General features: G+C 48.8%; 1 protein-coding gene across 1 annotated transcript; it reads left to right on the forward strand.

The window, feature by feature from the left end:
• The first annotated feature begins 495 nt into the window (after positions 1-495).
• Positions 496-13,786, forward strand: MAPK7 (mitogen-activated protein kinase 7). Its single transcript, XM_054992270.1, has 7 exons — positions 496-546; positions 3,346-3,574; positions 4,457-4,622; positions 5,743-6,881; positions 8,002-8,945; positions 10,534-10,661; positions 11,697-13,786. Exons 2-7 carry the CDS (start codon positions 3,355-3,357, stop codon positions 11,848-11,850), a joined length of 2,751 nt encoding a protein of 916 aa, XP_054848245.1. The 5' UTR covers positions 496-546; positions 3,346-3,354; the 3' UTR covers positions 11,851-13,786.
• Positions 13,787-19,183: the final 5,397 nt, after the last annotated feature.

The raw sequence follows: 19,183 nt of genomic DNA on the forward strand, positions 1-19,183 counted from the left end.
ACCCCACTGGGATTTCTCTCTTGCCCTCCGGAAGATAAGCTCCCCCCCCATCTCCGGGAATTACCCATCCTAGAGTTGGCAACCTTAAGATGTTCTGGCAGTTTTTGTTTTCTTTAGGCTTCGTTCCTAAAAGGATTATTGTTCCTTTAAACTCGTGCTCGACAGGCAGGAATTCAACTACCGAACTTTTTCCACACTCGGGAAGTCTCCACCTGTCGAATTAAATGGTTCAAGGCACCGCCAGGAGTCCGCCCCGGTCTCATTGGCCGTCTTGCTTCCCTCTGCGTTCTCCGATTGGTTCGCTTGACGAAAGTGAGGCGGGACTTGGAGGGGAAAAGCGGCCTCCCCTTTACCACAACTCGCCTCCCGTAGCCCCGCCCTTGCGCGTTCTGATTGGCCAAAGGTGGATTCGAAGCCGTAACATCCGGGCACTTCCGAGAGGCGGCTTGTCGGAGCGAGGCGGGCGGAGGAGCCAGGGGAGGGGCGGACCAGAAAGGGAACCGCCCTGGGCGAGCCCGGGATCTAGGGCGCCTCCCAACTGTGCAGGTGAGATCTCCCTCGCCAGCTGCCCCATGGGGAGGGAAGGGAAACAGACCCGGGCGCAGGGTGGAGCAGCCCCTTCCTTCCCCCCATTAAACATTTCCCTTTTCTCCTATAGTGTAGTTTTCCCCAAACCTGTAATACAGTCCCCCGGCGTTGCTTGCCAACTCCCGCTTGGGAAATACCTGGAGATTTTGGGGGGTGGAGACTGGGAAGGGCGGGGGTTGGGGAGGGGCAGGTTATAATGGCATAGAGTTCATCCTCTAAAGCAGCCATTTTCTTCACTGGAGATCAGTTCCGGGAGATCTCCAGGCCTCACCTGGAGGTTAGCGACCCTACGTAGATGAGAGTGGTCCCGAGTCTTTCTGTCCTGTTTACCCCCCACGCCACCTCCAGAGATTACCTTTTGTTTCCTCTTGGGTACCACGACTGAGAATCAGCCCTGTGCTCTGTAAGTACCCCTTTACTCACCCCATAAAAAGCAACTCCTCCCCCTTTACCTCATCCTCGGTAGAGACCCCTAATTCAGACAGTCTTCCCCCCCCCCCAATCTCCCTGATTGTCTGTCATTGCCCCTGATTTGGGGATGGGGGGAGGGTTGCCAGCTTTGAGTTGGGAAATTCCTGGAGATTTGGGGGGGGGGGGGTGAAGGTATGAAGGCTGGGGAAGGTGGCATTTGGGGAGGCGAGGGACCTCAGGGGTGTATAATGATCTATAGTCCAACTTCCAAAACAGTCATTTTCTTGAGGGGAGCTGATTTCTGTGGCCTTGAGATCAGTTGTAATTCTGGGAGATCTCTAGCCATCACCTAGAGGTTGGCAACTGTAGGTGGGGTGACCGGATCCTTTCCTATCCATGCTACTTTCTAGATGGGGGTGGGATGATGAGGTACTCCCCCTTTGTGCCCCCATATTCTTCATTTTCTCCTACCTGATACAGGCTATCCTTACCAGGTATATTCCTGGGTTTGACTTTTTTTCCACCTCTCCCACTAGTTTTCTACTGTCTTATAGTCTAAAAGGACCATTATCCTTTTACTGTTGGGAATTGTAGAACTGGAAACGGTACAGGAATGCACAATCACAGTGATCAAGAGGGGAGGGGCTATGGCTCCGTAGTTGAGCATCTGCTTGGCATATGTCAGTTCCTGGAGTCAATTCCCAGCAACTCCGGCTAAAAGGATCAGATAGGTGTTAACGTAAAGATCTCCGCCTGAGACCCTGGAGAGCTGCTGCCAGCCTGAGGAGACAATACTGATCTTGATGGACCAGTGATCTAATTATAAGGTAGCTTCATATATATGTACGTACGATGAAAGGGTAAAGAGCTTGGGGTTTTCCAGTTTAGGGGAAAACACATTTAAAGGGGTAGGACGTGATTGATGTTTACAAAATAATGTATAGCGTGGAGGAAGAGCAGAGAGGGTTTTTTTTTCTTCCAAAAATACAAGAATTGGGGAGGGGGGGAGCATTCAGTGACAGATGAACAGAATCTGCAGACAATACGCGAACTCTTTGTGGAACTCAGTGCCCGAGGGTTTAGGGATGACTTCTACTTTGGGAGAACAAGAGCTCCCGGGGGAGTTTTGACTCTCAAAAGCTCATACTCTGGAAATCTAGTTGGCCTTTAAGGTGCTACTGGACCTACGGCTTGCTTCTCTACTACAGACTGACACAGCTGGGTAGCTTTACAATGGAATTAAGCAGGTTCCTGTAGGCTCTGTGGGTGCCTGGGGCAGTGATGGCTGAGTGGGACTTGTGTGTGCAGAGACAGCGTGCCTCTAAATACCTGTTGCTGGGGGAGGGTCAGCGACTGAGGGGGAGCTTTGGCCTCTGTGCCCCTGCTCGTGGGCCTTCTAGGGCATCTCATTGACCAGTGTTTGGAAACAGGAGGTTATTCTAGATCTGTCCAGTACGCTTTTATCTTGAGGTTCCTCCGAGGACCTCAGAGCAGCATACTAGTTAGATAATCATAACCTGCTTTTCTACCCAAAGGGAACCTAATGCAGCTGACAGTGATGCTCTCACTGCCTCCGTTTTATCTTCACAACAACCCTGTGAGGTAGGTTAGGCTGAGAGTGTGTGACTGGCTCAAGGTCACTCATTGAGCTTCCATGGCAGAGTGGGGATTTGAACGTAGGCCTCCCAGATCCTTGTATGACCCTGCACCACACTTATTTAGTTTGACATAATTTGCAGAGCTGATGGCGATATCCATTTAATTAAGTCAAATTCTGCGAGATAACTATTGGTGGGTAAGAAATGGCTCAGAGAGATGTGTTGGCGAAAGGATAGGGACTTCAAACTATACCACTGGGTACTGTCTGTTGATGTAGATATGCTCCTACTGGGTAGTTTCAGGTGCTGGTCTGCAGTAGTAAAGAAGGATTTGAGTCCATTGGCACCTTCGAGACCAAGAAGATTTTCAGAATATTAGCTTTTGAGAGTCAAAGCTCCCGTTTCCAGATACGTTAGACTCTTCAAAGCTTCTACCCTGAAAATCTTGTTGGTCTCTAAGGTGCCACTGCACTTAAATCCTACTAGGATAGTTTCTGCAATGTTTTATATATCATGCCAGATTAATTATGTTTTGTTTCAATAGTGCTTCATCTCTGTATTCCAATTTATGCTTGTTTTCAAATGTGTGCAATCCGTCCACTGTTATTGGGTGCCCCAACTGTCAATCGTATTGACTTGAACTGTGCAATCCGCCTTGAGTGAGAAAGGCAGCTTGTGAATAACATACAAATAACCTTGCTAGAAATGTGATGTTTCTAATAATTTATTTGTGCGGGTTTTGTTGCAGAGAGGAGCCATGGCTGAGCCCCCCATAGAAGATGAGGGCGAGGAAGCGGCACAGGGCCAAACGAAGCAGGAAGCGGCTCATCAGGCTACTGTGGCTGCCAAGAACTTGGCTATCTTGAAGGCCCGCTCCTTTGATGTCACCTTTGAGGTGGGCGACGAATACGAGGTCATCGAGACGATTGGCACGGGAGCCTATGGTGTTGTGAGCTCAGCACGTCGCAAGGATACAGGTGTGTGAAGACAGAGTGGAGGCGGGTGGCGCTTGGGATTTCATAGGTTCTGCCTGCAGCGATGGGAACAGATGGGGCCTAGGAGATCACCAGTGAAAGCCAGAAGCGTGCTTCGGTGGTGTATTTTTTAGTGTTAGTGTGTCCCCCACCCTTTGCCATGGAGCTCACTGGATGACCTTGGGCCAATCACTCTCTGTCAGTGTAACCTTCCTCACAGGGTTGTTGTTATGAGGTTAAATGAGAGGAGAGAGGTCATCAAGGTAATCAGCAAGTTTTCACTTTGTCCGCTTCTTCTGTTTAGCTGCGCTGAGGAGAAGGCTGCCTGCTGCCACGTAGCACTGAGGGGGACAACTTGGAGGTTTAGTTCTCCTTTTGTATTGACCTTTAGACCCTTATTTATTTTAATTTATTTTATTTATACCCTGCCTTTCTCCTTGGTGGGGACCCAAAGCAGCTTACGTTATTCTCTTCTCCATTTTATACTCACAACAATCCTGTGAGGTATAACTGGCCCAAGGTCAGCCAGTAAGCTTCTGCGGCAGAGTGGAGATTTGAACCTGGGTCTCCCAGATGCTAGTCCAACATTCTAACCACTACACAACATTGTCCACTTTGATATTTAATTTGTTAATAGGGCTGGTGTGTGAACAAACAACCATGGCTCCCCTCATTGTGTCTTGTTAGTTGGTTGTGAACCTCTGCTTGGACACAAAGCTGGGAGGGCTGATGAAGCCCATGTCTTTTTCACAGCGTAAACCCACTTCACAGACTTGTGAAGATAAAACAAGTAGACAGTGCCTTGTAAGGCGGAAATAGGAGCACCCGACATGCTCGTCCCTATTAATGCTTCTAACCTATTTCCCCTTGCCTTTCTCCCTCCAGGCCAGCAGGTGGCGATCAAGAAAATCCCCAATGCCTTTGATGTGGTGATGAATGCTAAGCGCACTTTGCGTGAGCTAAAGATCCTCAAACATTTCAAGCATGACAATATCATTGCCATTAAGGACATCTTGAAACCCACCGTGCCTTATGCTGAGTTCAGATCTGTGTAAGTGCTTCTTTCCCCCTGGCTAATGGAGACCCTTGCTGGAATGCTGATGCCCTGAGGTTTGGAGCTTCAGGTTGCTGCAGTTTCCTCCAGGGGGACCTGATCTCTAATTCTGGGAGATCTTTAGGCCCCACTTGGAGGCTGGCAACCGTATTGGAGCTTCCTTAATTGGCTGCTTCTTGGAAATGTCCCTTGGCTGGTAACTTTTCAGTCCCTCCACTTTGTCAAGGAGAAGCCTGTAGAGAAAAAAGCTAGTACATGCTATTTCCCATCCTCTGTCAAACCATCTCTGTCTTGTCTTGGCTATGTGTCATCTGCAGGGTGGGGCACAGTGTTACAGTGAAGTAAGTAGACAATATAGGAAATGGCTGAGTCTACAGGTCTTGGCCAGCCCCTTGAGAGAGTAAGTAGAGCGGAACTGAGCTCTGTGTAGTGGTGCCAGCCCTGAAGGCTGCCTTAAGCAGGCCACCCTCTGGCATGATGTGTAGCGCACTTTTGAGGCTCTAAGAGCTCTTGGCAGACCTCTAGGTGTCCCAGATGAGGAAGGATAAGCCAGCTCAATAGTCATGGACAAGTGGTAAGGTGGAGGCTGGAGTTGTCCATGTAGTTTGGGTAGCTCATTCCCTTTTGGATAGGGACACTGTTTGTGTCCTGGCCCATCCTCTGGTGAAACCCTTATTGGGCGTCAGATCCCTTGAGACGTTGTGAAATCTCTGACCTTTTATCCTCCAAGGTGGGCTGATGGTATGTCCAAGTCAATGTAGTGGTTGCTGGTTGGGGGTGGGATAGTCCTCCACCAAGGAACAGCCTTGCACTAGGGCTATCCTTTCCCATCCTTGACTCTTCCAAAAGGCCACTTGTCCAGGTTACCACCTGTGACCGTCAGGTCTAGTGAAAAGGGGTGCTTGTCTGGTAGAACCTCTGGGAAGGGGAAAGAGGAGACCCGGTATGGATTTGGGTCAAGGCTGTCTGCCTGATAAATAGAGGTTAGACAGGTGGCAGGTTGTGACAGCCCTTAACTGTCTGTGAAGCCCCCAGACCTGTGAAGGGAGGGCTATGGCAGGCAGTCACACCATCCCATTCTTTCCTTGACGCAATAAATATGGACATCTCCTGGCAGGTATGTTGTGCTGGACTTGATGGAGAGCGACCTGCACCAGATCATCCACTCTTCTCAGCCTCTCACCCTGGAGCATGTGCGCTACTTCCTCTACCAGCTTCTCCGAGGCCTCAAGTACATCCACTCGGCCAACGTCATTCACCGGGACCTCAAGCCAAGCAACCTGCTGATCAATGAGAACTGCGAGCTCAAGATTGGGGACTTCGGAATGGCCCGGGGCCTTTGCACCAAGCCCGACGAGTACAAGTACTTCATGACGGAGTATGTGGCCACTCGCTGGTACCGTGCTCCTGAACTGATGCTCTCCTTGCATGAATACACACAGGCCATCGACATGTGGTCAGTGGGTTGCATTTTTGCTGAGATGCTCGGGCGGAAGCAGCTCTTCCCTGGGAAGAATTACATTCATCAGCTGCAGCTTATTATCACGGTCTTAGGGACCCCTCCGGCCAAGGTGGTCCATTCCATTGGGGCTGACAGGGTGCGCGCATATGTCCAGAGCCTGCCGTCACGTCAGCCGGTGCCCTGGGAGAGCCTCTACCAGAATGCCGACCGGAAGGCCTTGTCCTTGCTGTCGAAGATGTTGCGCTTTGACCCCCGTGAGCGCATCTCGGTGGTGGAGGCGTTGAACTACCCCTTCCTGGCCAAGTATCATGACCCCGATGATGAGCCGGACTGCGTACCGGCCTTCGACTTTGATTTTGACAAGCAAGTGCTCACCAAGGAGCAGATCAAGGAAGCCATTGTGGCCGAAATCAACGATTTCCACGACCGCCGGGAAGGTATTCGGCGCCAGATCAGCTTCAAGCCAGCGCTGCGGCCAGCTGTCGTCGGTGGCTGCGTGACGGCCTCCTATGAGGGCCTACTTCACTGCTGCCATGATGTTGACATGCCCAGTGCTGGGTCACCTCGGGCCAGAGATGGTGATTATGCTATGGCATCTCCCGCCCCCTACCCACTACCAGAGACCATTGACCTGACCTCTCCTCTTGTGACCACTACCGTATCCCAGCCTGAGGTGAAGGCTGAAGTGGAGCCTCCCACTGCCCCGCCCAAACGTGAGGGAGCCATCTCGGATGATACTAAGGCGGCCCTTAAGGCTGTCATCTTAAAATCGGCCCTTCGAAATAAGAACAAAGGTAAGGCAAAAAGGGTCTGGCTCTGGAAAGGGGTGTCTGGCGGACTGTAGAACTGGGCTTTGACCCATGATTTCTCTCATGGTTGAGCAGGGCCTAGTGTAGGGATTAGCAACTGGAGGCTGCTCCTTGGCTACATTTCACACTTTTGTGTGGTGATACCAGCTTCTCCTCCATTTTCCCCTCCTCTCAATTGCAAGAGCTAGCGTGGTTTAGTGACTAGAGTGATGAACTCGGACATGGGAGAACCAGGTTTGGTTTCCAGTTGGGCCATAGAAGCTTGCTGGGTGACCTTGGGCCTGTCACATACTCTTAGCGTAATCTACCTCACAGGGTTTTGTGAGGGAAAAAATGAAGGAGAGGGGAATGATGTAAGTCACTTTGGGCCCCCGTTGAAGAGAAAGGCGAGATATAAATGAGATTTTAAAAAATACTGTTTCCGGTTTGAGAATGAAAAAGGGCTGTGGAAGGGAGGAAAAGGGTTGTGGAAGGAAGAAATGGTAGCTGTGTCTGTTTTGGAGAGTCTGGGGGCCTTGCCCTCCCTTTTCTCAAAGTAGTCATCCAACTAAACCTGATGAGAGGTAGGGGAGAGAACATGTTTTATTTGAAAGGAGAACTCTGAAGGCAGGCAAAGCCAGCCTTGGTTGTCAGGGCAGATGTCCGAACTGTGGAACTGAGTGAGATGAATCTGGTGCTTGAGAAACAGAAGTGAAGGGGTTGATGGGTGGCTGGTCTTTGCTTTAGGCTTAATGGTCTCCAAGATCCTTCCGAACTTGTAACTTGTGAAGACTGTTTGAGACCGGACTCTAGTGGAGATGGACGTATTGAGTAGAGTCACGATGGCTAGTACCAGCCTCTTGAAGTTTCAGTGGGAGAGGGATCCTAGGGGAGGGTGGATGGGGGACATTTTTTATGCTCTCTCTGTGCCTGCATTCAGAAATGCCCTTGAACCCCACAGATCTACTCGGTTCTTTTTTCCCTCAAACATATCCAGAAAGAGGCCCTCTCTCCTATGACCGTATATATTTAACCTCTTAAGTTGATATATATCGTACAACCGGAGAGCTGTAAATGCGGAACGCATGAACTCCTGCTTTCTAAAGCTGCCCTCCCTGTTCTGCAGATACCCCATCCTCTGTCCCAGAAACCCCTGATATCCGTAGGCCAGTGACGGCAAAGGAGCGTCAGCGTGAGCGAGAAGAGAAACGCAAGCGCCGTCAGGAGCGGGCCAAGGAGCGCGAGAAGCAGAAGAAGGAAAAAGAGAAGGAGCGCAAGGACATGCTGACGGAGAATGACCGGAACCTTCTGGAGAGATGGACCAAGATGGTTGACCGGACCCAGAACAAGCCGACCCAGAATGGAACTGCAGTCCTACCCCAGGCAACTGCTGCCGGTCATACCCTCTCTCAGGCCCCCTCTGCCAATTCCTTGCCACCTCAGGTGCCCCCTGCCAGCCATATCCCGCCCACCTCTTCTAGCAACGCTTCTGCACCGGCCGATTTCCTCGCCTTCTCGGACAATGTGGTGCCTGCCTTGAGACCCAAGCTCACTCTGGTTCCTGTGGGGACAGAACTAGCCCCAGTTCCAGGGTCCAATTCCAACATGGTCCACTTTTTCCCGGCACAGACTGCCCCATTCCTGGTCACCGCCCCGACCTGCCAAAAAGCTGCTCCACCCAAACCAGAGTGCCTACTAAGTGTCAAGTATGGGTCAGGCCAGATATTTCAAGCCCCATATGGGGTGGCAACCCTGAATGCCTGGAGTGGCGTCCCCCAGCCTGAGAACTGGGCTGTGGCTGGACAGCTGCCAGTGAATCGGCCAGAGATGGTGCCCCCTAGTGACACGTTGCCGGAACAGACTGTGAGTTACGGAGCTAGAGCTGGTGCGGAGGAGTCCATGTTTCTGACAGAGGTGGGGAAGGCTGAGGTGCCGTCACAAGGTTTGGTTGGAGAGGAAACCCGAGGGCCCAGCCAGCACCCAATGGCTTTGGGGCTTTCCCCAGAAACCACTGTGCCTTCCGAGCCTCCAGATATCAATATGGTGACTCAGCAGCTGTCGAAATCCCAGGTAACAACTTTCAAGGGAAACGGGTTGCTGGTGTTGATTCAGGAAGGGTATGTGGACCTTTGGCCTCTTGCTAGGGGGTGCCGGCTGCAGGCTTTTCAGGGCAGTCTTACGTGCCACAGCCAAATGGTGTGGTTGTAGTCTTTGTTAAATCTGGCCGTGCAGAAAAGCTGTGGTTGGATTGCTTGATCTTTTCTGTAGATCACTGGTCTGTGCTCCGTGCCTGAGGGCGGGGTGAGAATCCCGGAACCTTTGCGGCCAAAGCAGCCCAAATGTTGTGTCACCCAAAGCTCTGAGAGCACTGACTGGGAGGGAGGGTTCCTTGCTCCCCAGCGCTGCAAGAACTGAATTAAATGTAGAGGCAGTCTGCCCAAGGCACCACAGTTTTTGTAAACGTACGGTTGTGAGGCTAGATGCATCTTCAGTGTTGGAAGGACCGTGGAGTCCACTGCTTTGACTGTCAGGAGGACCAACCTTGCATGATCTGGTAAGGTACTATTAAGGTTCAGAGCAGCCCACTTGGATCAGACCAGAGGGTCAGCTAGTCCAGTATTCTGTTCCTGCCGTGGCTAATCAGATGCCCCCCCCCCACCCTGGAAGGCCCATAAATCGATCATGGAGGCCAGAATCTCCTCTATTGCTGCCTTCTTCCACATACACTGGGGTACACTGCCTCTGAACATGGAGGTTCCAGTGGTTAATTGCCATTGATGGACTTCTCCTCTGTGAATGTACTAACACCAGAATTCAAAGGCACCCGATGACGTTGTTGGGAAATCGCTCCAGTGCAAACAAAAGGAAACATTTTACTCAATGAGTAACTAAACTCTGGAATTCCCTGCCACTGGATGTAGTGATAGCCATGAGCATAGATGGCTTGAAAAGGGGGTTAGACAGATTCCTGGGGGAGAGGTCCATCTTTAGCTATGAGCCACGGTGACTGACGGGAGCCTCCATATACTTAGAAAGCAAATCTCTGAATACCAGCGCTAGGAGGTGGCATGAGGGGAAGTCCACGGTTGCTGTGCTCTTGTTTCGTCCTCCATGGTGGCTGGTTGGCTGTTGTGTGGAAAAGGTACGCTGGTCTTGATGGACCGCTGGCCTGATCCAGCCGGGCTCTTCCTGCGTTCTTAATTTGCCCCGTACAAATTCTGGGAGTCTTCTAGAAGACTGTGTAATTAACACGCTAAGCTTCTTGTGGCAATAAATTAACCCTTGAAGCACCTTACTGACCCGTTGATGCAAGTCCCGATCCAAAGGAAATTATTCTGTGGTAAATCCCGTCAGAATAAATTGCGCTTAAGTGGGTTGGAATTAATTTGGGCCATTGACGGGTCTTAAGCACAGCTAATTTTTTATGAATTGGGCCCCAGTTGGGAGTGGGGGATTGGTTGAAGAACAAGCCGGTAATGGGTTCTGCGGCTCATCCTAGATGCACGTTTGTCCACGACGACCCCAAACTGGTGTGGATCTTAAAAATGTGAGATCTCTGTTGAAGGGAGGCTGCTGAGGGCTCGTTGGGGCACCCCTTGTCTTTGGCCGGCCTCTTGAGTACCTCTGTCTGATGGACGATGTGGTTCTTTGATCCCAGGTGGAAGACCTCTTGCCTCCTGTCTTCTCTGGCACCCCTAAAGGCAGCGGAGCCGGCTATGGAGTTGGGTTTGACCTGGAAGAGTTTTTGAATCAGTCGTTCGACATGGTCGGGGAAAACAGGGAGAGGTAAGAGGAAAGTCTTTCTGGACTTCATAGCTGATGCAGGTTGGTGAAGATTTGAAGGAAGGCTGTCCGTTCTCGGATGTGCTTGCCTTTTCTTGAAACTGTTGCATATACAATCTGTGGCCTGTGACTGTTACCTAGCAGTGCAGTGTGGCAGAGAGTGCTGTGGGCCTGGTGAGGGAAGTGAAATCATTGGCTTATGTTGCTCTGATGTCACAGAAGTATAGGGTATGAGCTGAAGAAGTGAGCTGTGGATCATGATAGCTTGTACCCTACCTCAAATTTTGCTAGTCTTATATTTGACTCTTGCTCTTTCCTACTGCTACGGACAAACTAACATGGCTAGCCATCTTCACAGAAGTAGAAGGTTTTTATTTATTTATGTTAGCTATAGTCCGCCTTTATTACTGAGACTCAAGGCGGATTACACAGGGTAAGTCAGTAAGATTAACATCTGAGACATTCAATAAGCAATACCATGCAGCAGAAATGTGTATAGGATCCTCTTCTCTGATTAACAGATTGTCGTTCTCACCTTTCAAGAGATGATGTACAAGGAGATCGGCAGTTGCTTTGTGTGCCCCCTGGAGCAAATCGCTTAGTAACACCCCCATAATCCAATCCATTCCCTTGGCCATGCCATGTAACAGCCCCGACACCCTTTTCTTCAACTGTTGTATCTTGGGATGTGAGAACAAAAAACTTCGTCCCCACTAGAGGGAGCTATTGCACTTGGAAAAATCCAAATTTGGCCTAATCCTCAAAATGTGAATAGAATAATTTGCTCTGTTTTATAGTATTGAGCAGGTGTCCTAATGAAAAAACAGTAAGTCATGCAGCAGGGACTTAGTGCGGCACCCTAAGCATGATTGTAATACTCAAGCTGCATCCTGGACAAACTGATCCTTAAAACAGCTTTTTAAATTGTTCTTTCTTTCTTGCTAAAGAGGCAAACTTTGTACCCCCTGCTCCGTTCATAGTTTGGTCTGTTGCTTGTCTTGTCCGCTGTTATCCCTCAAACTTCTTTTCTCTTTCCAGTCAAGGCGACTCTGCCCCGCTCTCGGCCTCTCTCCTTGCTGATTGGCTGGAAGTTCACCGCATGAACCCGGCCGACATGGAGTCCCTCCAACAGGAACTGCAGCTGGGCTCTCCCATGATCCTCTCTGACATTCCAGACCTGCAGGACGCATGAAAAGCTGTGATCTCATTGTCCGCCCTTTTCCCGCTCTAATTTTATTGGCTGCAAAAAAGGCCCCACCCACCTGTGTTCTTATCAGAGGTCTGTCAGTGGGCCTTTGCTGTTTACTCTGGCTGGGATCCTCACCACAGTGCCTGTTTTCTTACTGTTAAAAGGAGAACCCAGGTCGGGCCCGGTTGGTGGCCTTGCTAAAAGACGGTGATCCTGGGCTGGTGTGTTGTGGAATCCAAGCTGTTCACTAGTGACCTCCGTCATGACACTAATGCTGCCTTCCCTCTTGCCCTGGGGACTGGTGTCCCGTCCACTCCTTCCTGACCCTTCACTGTGTTTCCTTGGCACGTGGCCTGAAGCATGGATATTTACTTGGACGTGGAAATAGCACCCGTTGCCTTGATTCCGAACCTCCCTTTGCCTGAGCACGTTAGGGAATGGATCGCTTAAGAGCATGGGGTGCCCCATAGAACTGCCATGGCAGGGATTCCCCCATGGATAGTTGATATGTGAGAAGCAGTATTTAATATTGGGGTCAGGGCAGCTGTCTGCATAGCTTGGTTCTGTGGGTTCTGAGGGGCTGCACTTCTCCAGGCTTCAGGTAGATCCCATTCCTGCCCCCTGAAATCCTTTAAATCATCATAATAGTAAAAGCCCCCTCCCTCCCCTGCAATGTCAAAGCTTGAATCTGGGACCTTCTGCATGCCAAGTTAGGCTCTCTCCTTGCAAGCGGAGGCCACCCCCTCCAGTGGCTGCTACTGCAACTACTGTGGGTGTCCAAACAAGCATCTTGGAGAACTTTGAGGTGTGGATTCTGATTTGGCTCCAAGTCTGAAGGACTTGCTTGGCTTCATGGCTGTCATGTGTGGGTTCCAACTAGGGTTCCCAACCTCCAGGTGGGGCCCGGAGACCTCCTGGAATTGCAACTGGCCTCCAGATGACAATGATCTGTCCCCCTGGAGAAAATGGCTACTTTGGAGGGTGGACTGTATATGGCATTGTTCCCTGCTGAGGCTCCTCCCCTCTCCAAATCCTGTCCTCCTCAACCTCCACTCTCAAATCTCCAGGAATTTCTCAGCCCGTAGCCGGCAACCCTAGTAGCAGCCAGCAACAGTTGGGCGAGCCACTGGGGTAGACCTTGCCCACCCAAGAACCAGCATCTGCTTCAAATGAGAACTTGGCACCAAACACAGAAGTGCGGCTTTGCCTTCGTTTTGGTATAACTTCTCATGCTAAAGGATCTAGAATTGTGGGAGGTTTTTGCACTGCTGAAAAATATTAAGTGGCGATTCTCTTCATAAAGATGAAGGTGCTTCAGACTTCCGGGAGTATCTTTTGTGGGGTTTGTTTCTTTGCAAGATTTGGAAGATATCCCCTTGTTAATCTTGAGATGATACCACTAAGACAGGTGAAAACGATCCAGGGTCTTTGGCCATTGTGTGTGTGTGTATGGGAAGCATGGATTTTGTGTCCTGTAGGTGTTTACTTCCCCCAGCCCCCAACTCACGATGGCCTAATAGTAAAAACCAGAGAAAACATTCAGGGCCTGTTGACTTGAACAAATGCCAAGTGATTTGTTTGGGGGAAAGTGTTTAGATCTTTCTGTTGCTTCAAATATATATTTTTTGCGACAATGCTTTGAGCCCTGGTTTGTCAATTGGTGCATTCCCTGTATTTTGCACATATCTAGGGGCCAGGGTGGTAATGTTAGGGGAAGCCTGTGGTGCTAGGATAGACCCCAAACCCACCTCTGAAGAGCCAGAGGTCAGATTTGAAAACTGGATTACTGCTTTTTTGGATTTATATGTACATTTTTCCCCCCAGCTTTGGGTGCTGCTGATTTGTAGGGGTTGGACTGTGTGGTGGATTTCCCCAAAGTGATGCTGTGTTATGATGGTTTTGCCATTAAATTTTCTATTAAAGTGGTGATTTATTAAAAAAAAACAAACCAGAGCCGGATCACATTTGTGCCATGTCTTCCAATGTCGACTGCTGGGGTTTGGACAAGGGATCCTTTTAAATGGCACGAGTGTGTATATTTCTCTGTAGCTTCCTTGCCAAGCACTTTGTGGGCAACAGATCTTGTGTTGTCGAAGTGACGTTCTTAGTTGTGTAACCGGACCAGCTTTGAACAGACAGCCTTATACAGCCAGGCCCTGGGTAATTGGCCGGCCACCCTTTGCCGCATAATGCTAGGCTGAGGGCCAAATCTGCACCTTAATGCTAGGCTCAGATCCAGCCCAAATTGTTCCCACTGCCTTGAATTTGACATGTCTTTGCTGAACTTGTATCTAAGCTTTGATCTGAGCATTACTCGAAACTGAGCAGGAAGTGAACACTTCAGTTCATTTCCAGCAACTGGCCTCATATGGTAGATGGAAGTTCTTTGTAATAGGAAAGCTGTGGATCTCCTGGGATCAGTTATCTCAGATGACGCTGATCCTGCTGAGGTCAATGGGGTCCCCATCCACCTCTCCTGCTTGCCCTCTTTCCTAGGCCACAAGCCTCCAAGAGACTATGAGATCAATGTGTGGGTAGGGGCTAGAGCGGAAACTTGACCTTTGTAAATGTGCTTCTGCCATCTGGATCTATTTCCTGCCTCATCCCAGCTCACGAAGAGTGGGTTGTTTGTCCTTCCCTGCAATCTCTGCGTGGATGAGCAGTTAGGCCTCAGGTGAGCAGTTTAGGCACAGTCAGCAATCTTTCAAAGGAAAAAAAAAAACTAGAATGCGCTCCTGTCTCTAAGAAGGCAAAGGCAATGGAAATAACATCGCATAAGGAGGTGACACATATTACAGAAAGGAACCGACAACAAGCACTGACATGATTTCTCTGGTTACGGGTTTTATTTTGGCGTTTCTCCAAGAGAAAAGGGTGCAAGATGGCTGGAACTTATGAAAAGAGAGGATGACTATTGCAGACTTCATTCTGCTTTCCTGTCCGTTCACATCTCTTCACCTTGCCCAGCTTGCAGAGCATGAGTGGAATCTTTCAACTTTTTCCTCCACAGCGGAGAGCGGTTCCGTTTGGCCTTTCCAGAAATGGGGACTGAGCTCTCATGTTGCCCCCCCCCCGGCATCTTAACCAATGAGGTTCGTGGCACTCTCCTGGGTTGCAGGGACTCTCAGGATATCCAAAGTGATCCATCCTGTTTCTTTCTTATTGCAGATGCTTCCTGTATTGCCATGAATGTATGCGCCTCCTTTCATGTGGGTAACTGAAGGCTTTTACTTCCCAATTTCCTTAGAATCTGAGGCCACTGGGGCTGTAAAACCAGCTTCTGTCTCTTGTTTCACAACAAATGGGACTTGCAATCAATGCTGCAGATAGCCAGGGTGGGGCGTAGATAGTGTTGCCAGCTCCAGGTTGGGAAATTCCTGGAGATTTGGGGGGGGGGGTTGGAGGAGGGGAGGGACCTCAGCTGGGTATAATGCTATATATCCTGCCTTGCAAGGCAGCCGTTGTCTCCAGCGGAACTGATCTGTATCACCTGGAGATCAGTTATAATTCTGGAAGATATCTAGCCACCTGGAGGGTGGCAACCTTGTGTGTGGAGGGGTTGTGTGTGTGTGTGTGTGTGAGTGTGAATAGGCCCTATAGAAGCAAGAGGCAGGGCTGCATTATGACCAAATGATGGTTTGAAGCCTACCCAACATTTCCACAGGCAGAAGGGGCGGGAGGAAAGGCAGGGAATTTACACTGATCCTCCCCTGCTGCAAACTTCAGACCCCTCCCCCCGCTGCTGTTCAGCAGGGGCATTTGGGGGGTTATTTAGGGCTGCAGCAGGAAAGGGGGAAGTGAGAAAGCAGCTCTCTGCTGACGGAATTCTTTCTGTCGGTGGTACTTTTTAGCAGGATCCAAGCCTATATGCAGACTGTCAAACTTCTTGGAGGACTCGAACGCTGGCCGATTCTAGCTTGCCTGCCCTCTGTCGGGGCCTGTTGTGTGAAAGCTTATGCTACAATAAAATTGGTTAGTCTTAAAGGTGCCACTGGACTCTTTTTGATGTAGAAAAATGAAGTGTTCTCCAGAATTGAGAATAATGGCCTTGGGAATCCAAGCAGTCAAAAAACTGCCTGAACAGACTGCTGCGGCTTCAGTTGCGTAACTCTGTGATGTGTCAATCTTGGCACCAGAAACAGAGTATTTGGTGCCAAAGGGGGATCAGCTGTGAAAGGGCATAAAGGGAAGGCATCCATTTGGATCCCTGGTCAAATGCAATGCTGGGAGGGGGCTTAGAGAGAGGCCTGCAGGAAAAGCCTGCTTTTCTGGGGTGGCTGATCTTAGTACGTCAGCCAGGCAGTTAACTGGAAGAAAGATGTTGGGTCCCAGCTGGGCTGCAGTGAGACAGCGCAGAAGAAGGGGGTGGTGGTACAGGGGCAGATTGATGGATCTGACCCTTTTTTGCCCTGGTCTTTGGGAAGTGGCAGTCTCTCTGCTTCAGCTCTTTACTGGTAATAGTAGGGAATAACACAAACTGTACAATGCTGACTCTACGATATGAATGCTTACTTGGAAGTGTTACGGAAGCTTTTATTATGCTGCCGGGACAAGTACAGGCTGATGGACTCTGTGCATGTGGTGTGTGTGTGTGTGTGCGTGCGTGCGTGCGTGCGTGCGGGGGGAGGGGACTGAGAGACGGATTCTGACTTTAAGCTGTAACAAGGAAAGACTTTGAATTTCAGGTTCCTGCTCTTTTGACCTGAACTTCTGTCGAGAACTTGGTTTGAATCCCAGCTCTGCCATGGATGGTCACTGGGTCAGTCACACTCACTCTCTCTTGTCCTAACCTACCTCATAGTTTTCATTGTGAGAATAAAATGGAGGGTGGTATAATGTTGTAAGCTGCTTTAGGTCCCCCCTGAGGAGAAAAGCAGAGTATAAATAAAACAATATGGAGATTCTTTATTCTCAGCCACTTCTAGTTTCCTTGTGCAAAAATCCCCCTATTTTTTTTAACTAAGATTTTTACTGGAAGTCTGGGCTTCTCCTGGCCATGGCTGGCCCCATTGTTTGGTTTTGCCTAGCCACATGTGGGCCAGCCCTTCATTCTTATATATACAAATATCTAAGCACTGACGTGTCCATTGTTATGCTAGTCTTACAATCTGATACCGGGCAAATGATTCCCTTTCATTCTTTTGATGGTATTTCAGCGTGACATTTCTGTGTAAATGCCAAGGATCTCTGCAACCGTGTTGCACAACTGAATCCAGGGTGTGGTGGGTGCATTGCACAATGGAAGCTGTGTGGATGGAAGAGCTGAAAGCTGATGCAGAGTTTTCTGGATCTTTCTGCTGTATCGGACATTCCTTTTTGTACCAGAGGGAATAAGTGCATTGCCTCATGGTAATCTGCTGGACATGACGGGCTGAGTCACTTTTGACCCACTTCCTGTATGGCTGAGTCACCTCCTGAATCCACAACATTCGTTCCTAGAGGGGCCAGGTAAATGGAATTTTAAAACTGATGTAAGATAGGAAGAACAATCCACTGATTCATGAGAAAAGGAGCCTTTTAACTTAATTAGGGAGACATCCCTTTTCAGGGTGAGGGCATGATGAGTCAGAGAAAACATAAAAGTTGCAAAACTCACATTTCTTTGCCCAGAATGGATGAAACGGTTAAAGAGAAAAATTGAGATCTTTCAATAAGTTCCTCAGCTTGAATTAGCTCATGATACACTCTGACGTTCCTCATTATGGGAGAGCAAGATTTGAGTTCAGTAGCACCTTAAGGACCCACAAGATTTCCAAGGTATAAGCTTTCCAGAGTCAAGAGCTCCCTTTGTCAGATATAGCTGATGAACCGAGCTTTGACTCTCAAATCTTGCTTTTCTACAGGCGTCCAACGCCACTACCCACCTGAAACCCCTACGGAAGGTCTTGAGATTTTTTTTTTATTTTGAATTTTTTATTTTAATAAAAACCTTAAAATCCCATTGAAGGGGAAAGAGGAAAAACACAAACAATAGTAAAAGAGAAAATAAAAATAAAAGATACATATATTTTGAACCATTTTCAGTTTTCTCTGTAACACATACAACATCATTACAAACAATATACGTGTTGTCTTACTAATACAAGTCCTAGATCTTTTCTGTATATCCCCCCTTTTATTTAAATTACTCCATTTTATCTTCTTGAAAGTCAAATCCACAAATCATCAGTTTTTTCTGTTGCATGCAGAAAGTCAAGAAGGGGTTTCCAATTCATAAACGTAGACAATGTTTTATCTCTAATCAAAGCTGTAAGGTCTTGAGATTTTAAGAAATGGAGGAAGAGAAGCTACTAAACTTGGTGATCCTTCAGCATATCGTGTAAAGCTACTGCCACGGCACAGGGTTTGACTTTAAGGAAACTTCTTCAAAGTGAAATTTAAAACTCCAAACTCTTTTAAGATTTCAGACATTGTAAGCATTTTGTGCTTATGTGAATGCCCCTAACTAGTGTCGCTGGGTTGATGGTCTCTGGAGGAGAGGCAACTGGAGATATGGACGGCTTATAAAATTTGTTTTAATTTACAGCTATGACAGCATTGCTTAGAGGAAGCAAAATGTCCATTACCGCAGGCCGTAATACTACAAATCCTGTATTAGATTCTCCAAGCCACAATGCTTCCCCAGGTCTCCAGTCTGCCACCAATTCTCCTATATGCACAATGATTCTTTCAGGTTTCCAATACCAGTTCAAACTGCAATGAAACTCTTTCTCTGCTTCTCCTGTGAGCAGAAGGCATCACTGTCCAAAGGCAGAGATTTCCAGATCAAGGATGTCATTTGTGTTACATTTACACCTGTAATATTTTTAACCTGCCCCTTCTTCCAAGCAAGTGAGAAGAGGGTAGATGGTACCTACTATGTTATATCCATAAGAACCCTGTGAGGTAGGCTGGGTTGAAAAAGAGTGGATTGGTCCAAGATCAGTTGATAAATTTCATGGTTGGGCCCCCTTCTTCCTAGTCTGACACTAATCACTACACTAAACTGGTAAAGTTCCTTCCCCTCCATCAATTGTCAGGTAATGAGATCATTCACAATAATCTCGGGAACTAATCTTATTCTGACTCTTCCCACAATTTCTGTCCATGCTTGCAGGTTTTGGTGGGCCCTGGGTGACAGAATATAACCCTTTCCTACTTGCCACAGGCCCTTTCTCCTTTAATCATACCCTTCCATTTTGTCCCTCCACTTTGGCCCATTTGGAGCCCAAATCACCCCACTGCAAAGCGTGTGCATGCTCCTGGGGCTTCATAATGATGTCATTTCCTGGAAGTGATGTCATCATGCAGCCCCAAAAGTGCTTCTGCACTTTGTGCACGTGAAGTGAAGAGAGAA

The sequence above is a fragment of the Eublepharis macularius genome, chromosome 12 (genome assembly GCF_028583425.1).
Source record: "Eublepharis macularius isolate TG4126 chromosome 12, MPM_Emac_v1.0, whole genome shotgun sequence".
In the NCBI taxonomy this organism is placed as follows: domain Eukaryota; kingdom Metazoa; phylum Chordata; class Lepidosauria; order Squamata; family Eublepharidae; genus Eublepharis; species Eublepharis macularius.

Coding starts and splice junctions, on each gene's coding strand:
- MAPK7 (XM_054992270.1), top strand. CDS start 3,355: ATGGCTGAGCCCCCCATAGAAGATGAGGGCGAGGAAGCGGCACAGGGC. Junction 4,623..5,742: donor TATGCTGAGTTCAGATCTGT/GTAAGTGCTTCT, acceptor ATCTCCTGGCAG/GTATGTTGTGCTGGACTTGA. Junction 8,946..10,533: donor AGCAGCTGTCGAAATCCCAG/GTAACAACTTTC, acceptor CTTTGATCCCAG/GTGGAAGACCTCTTGCCTCC.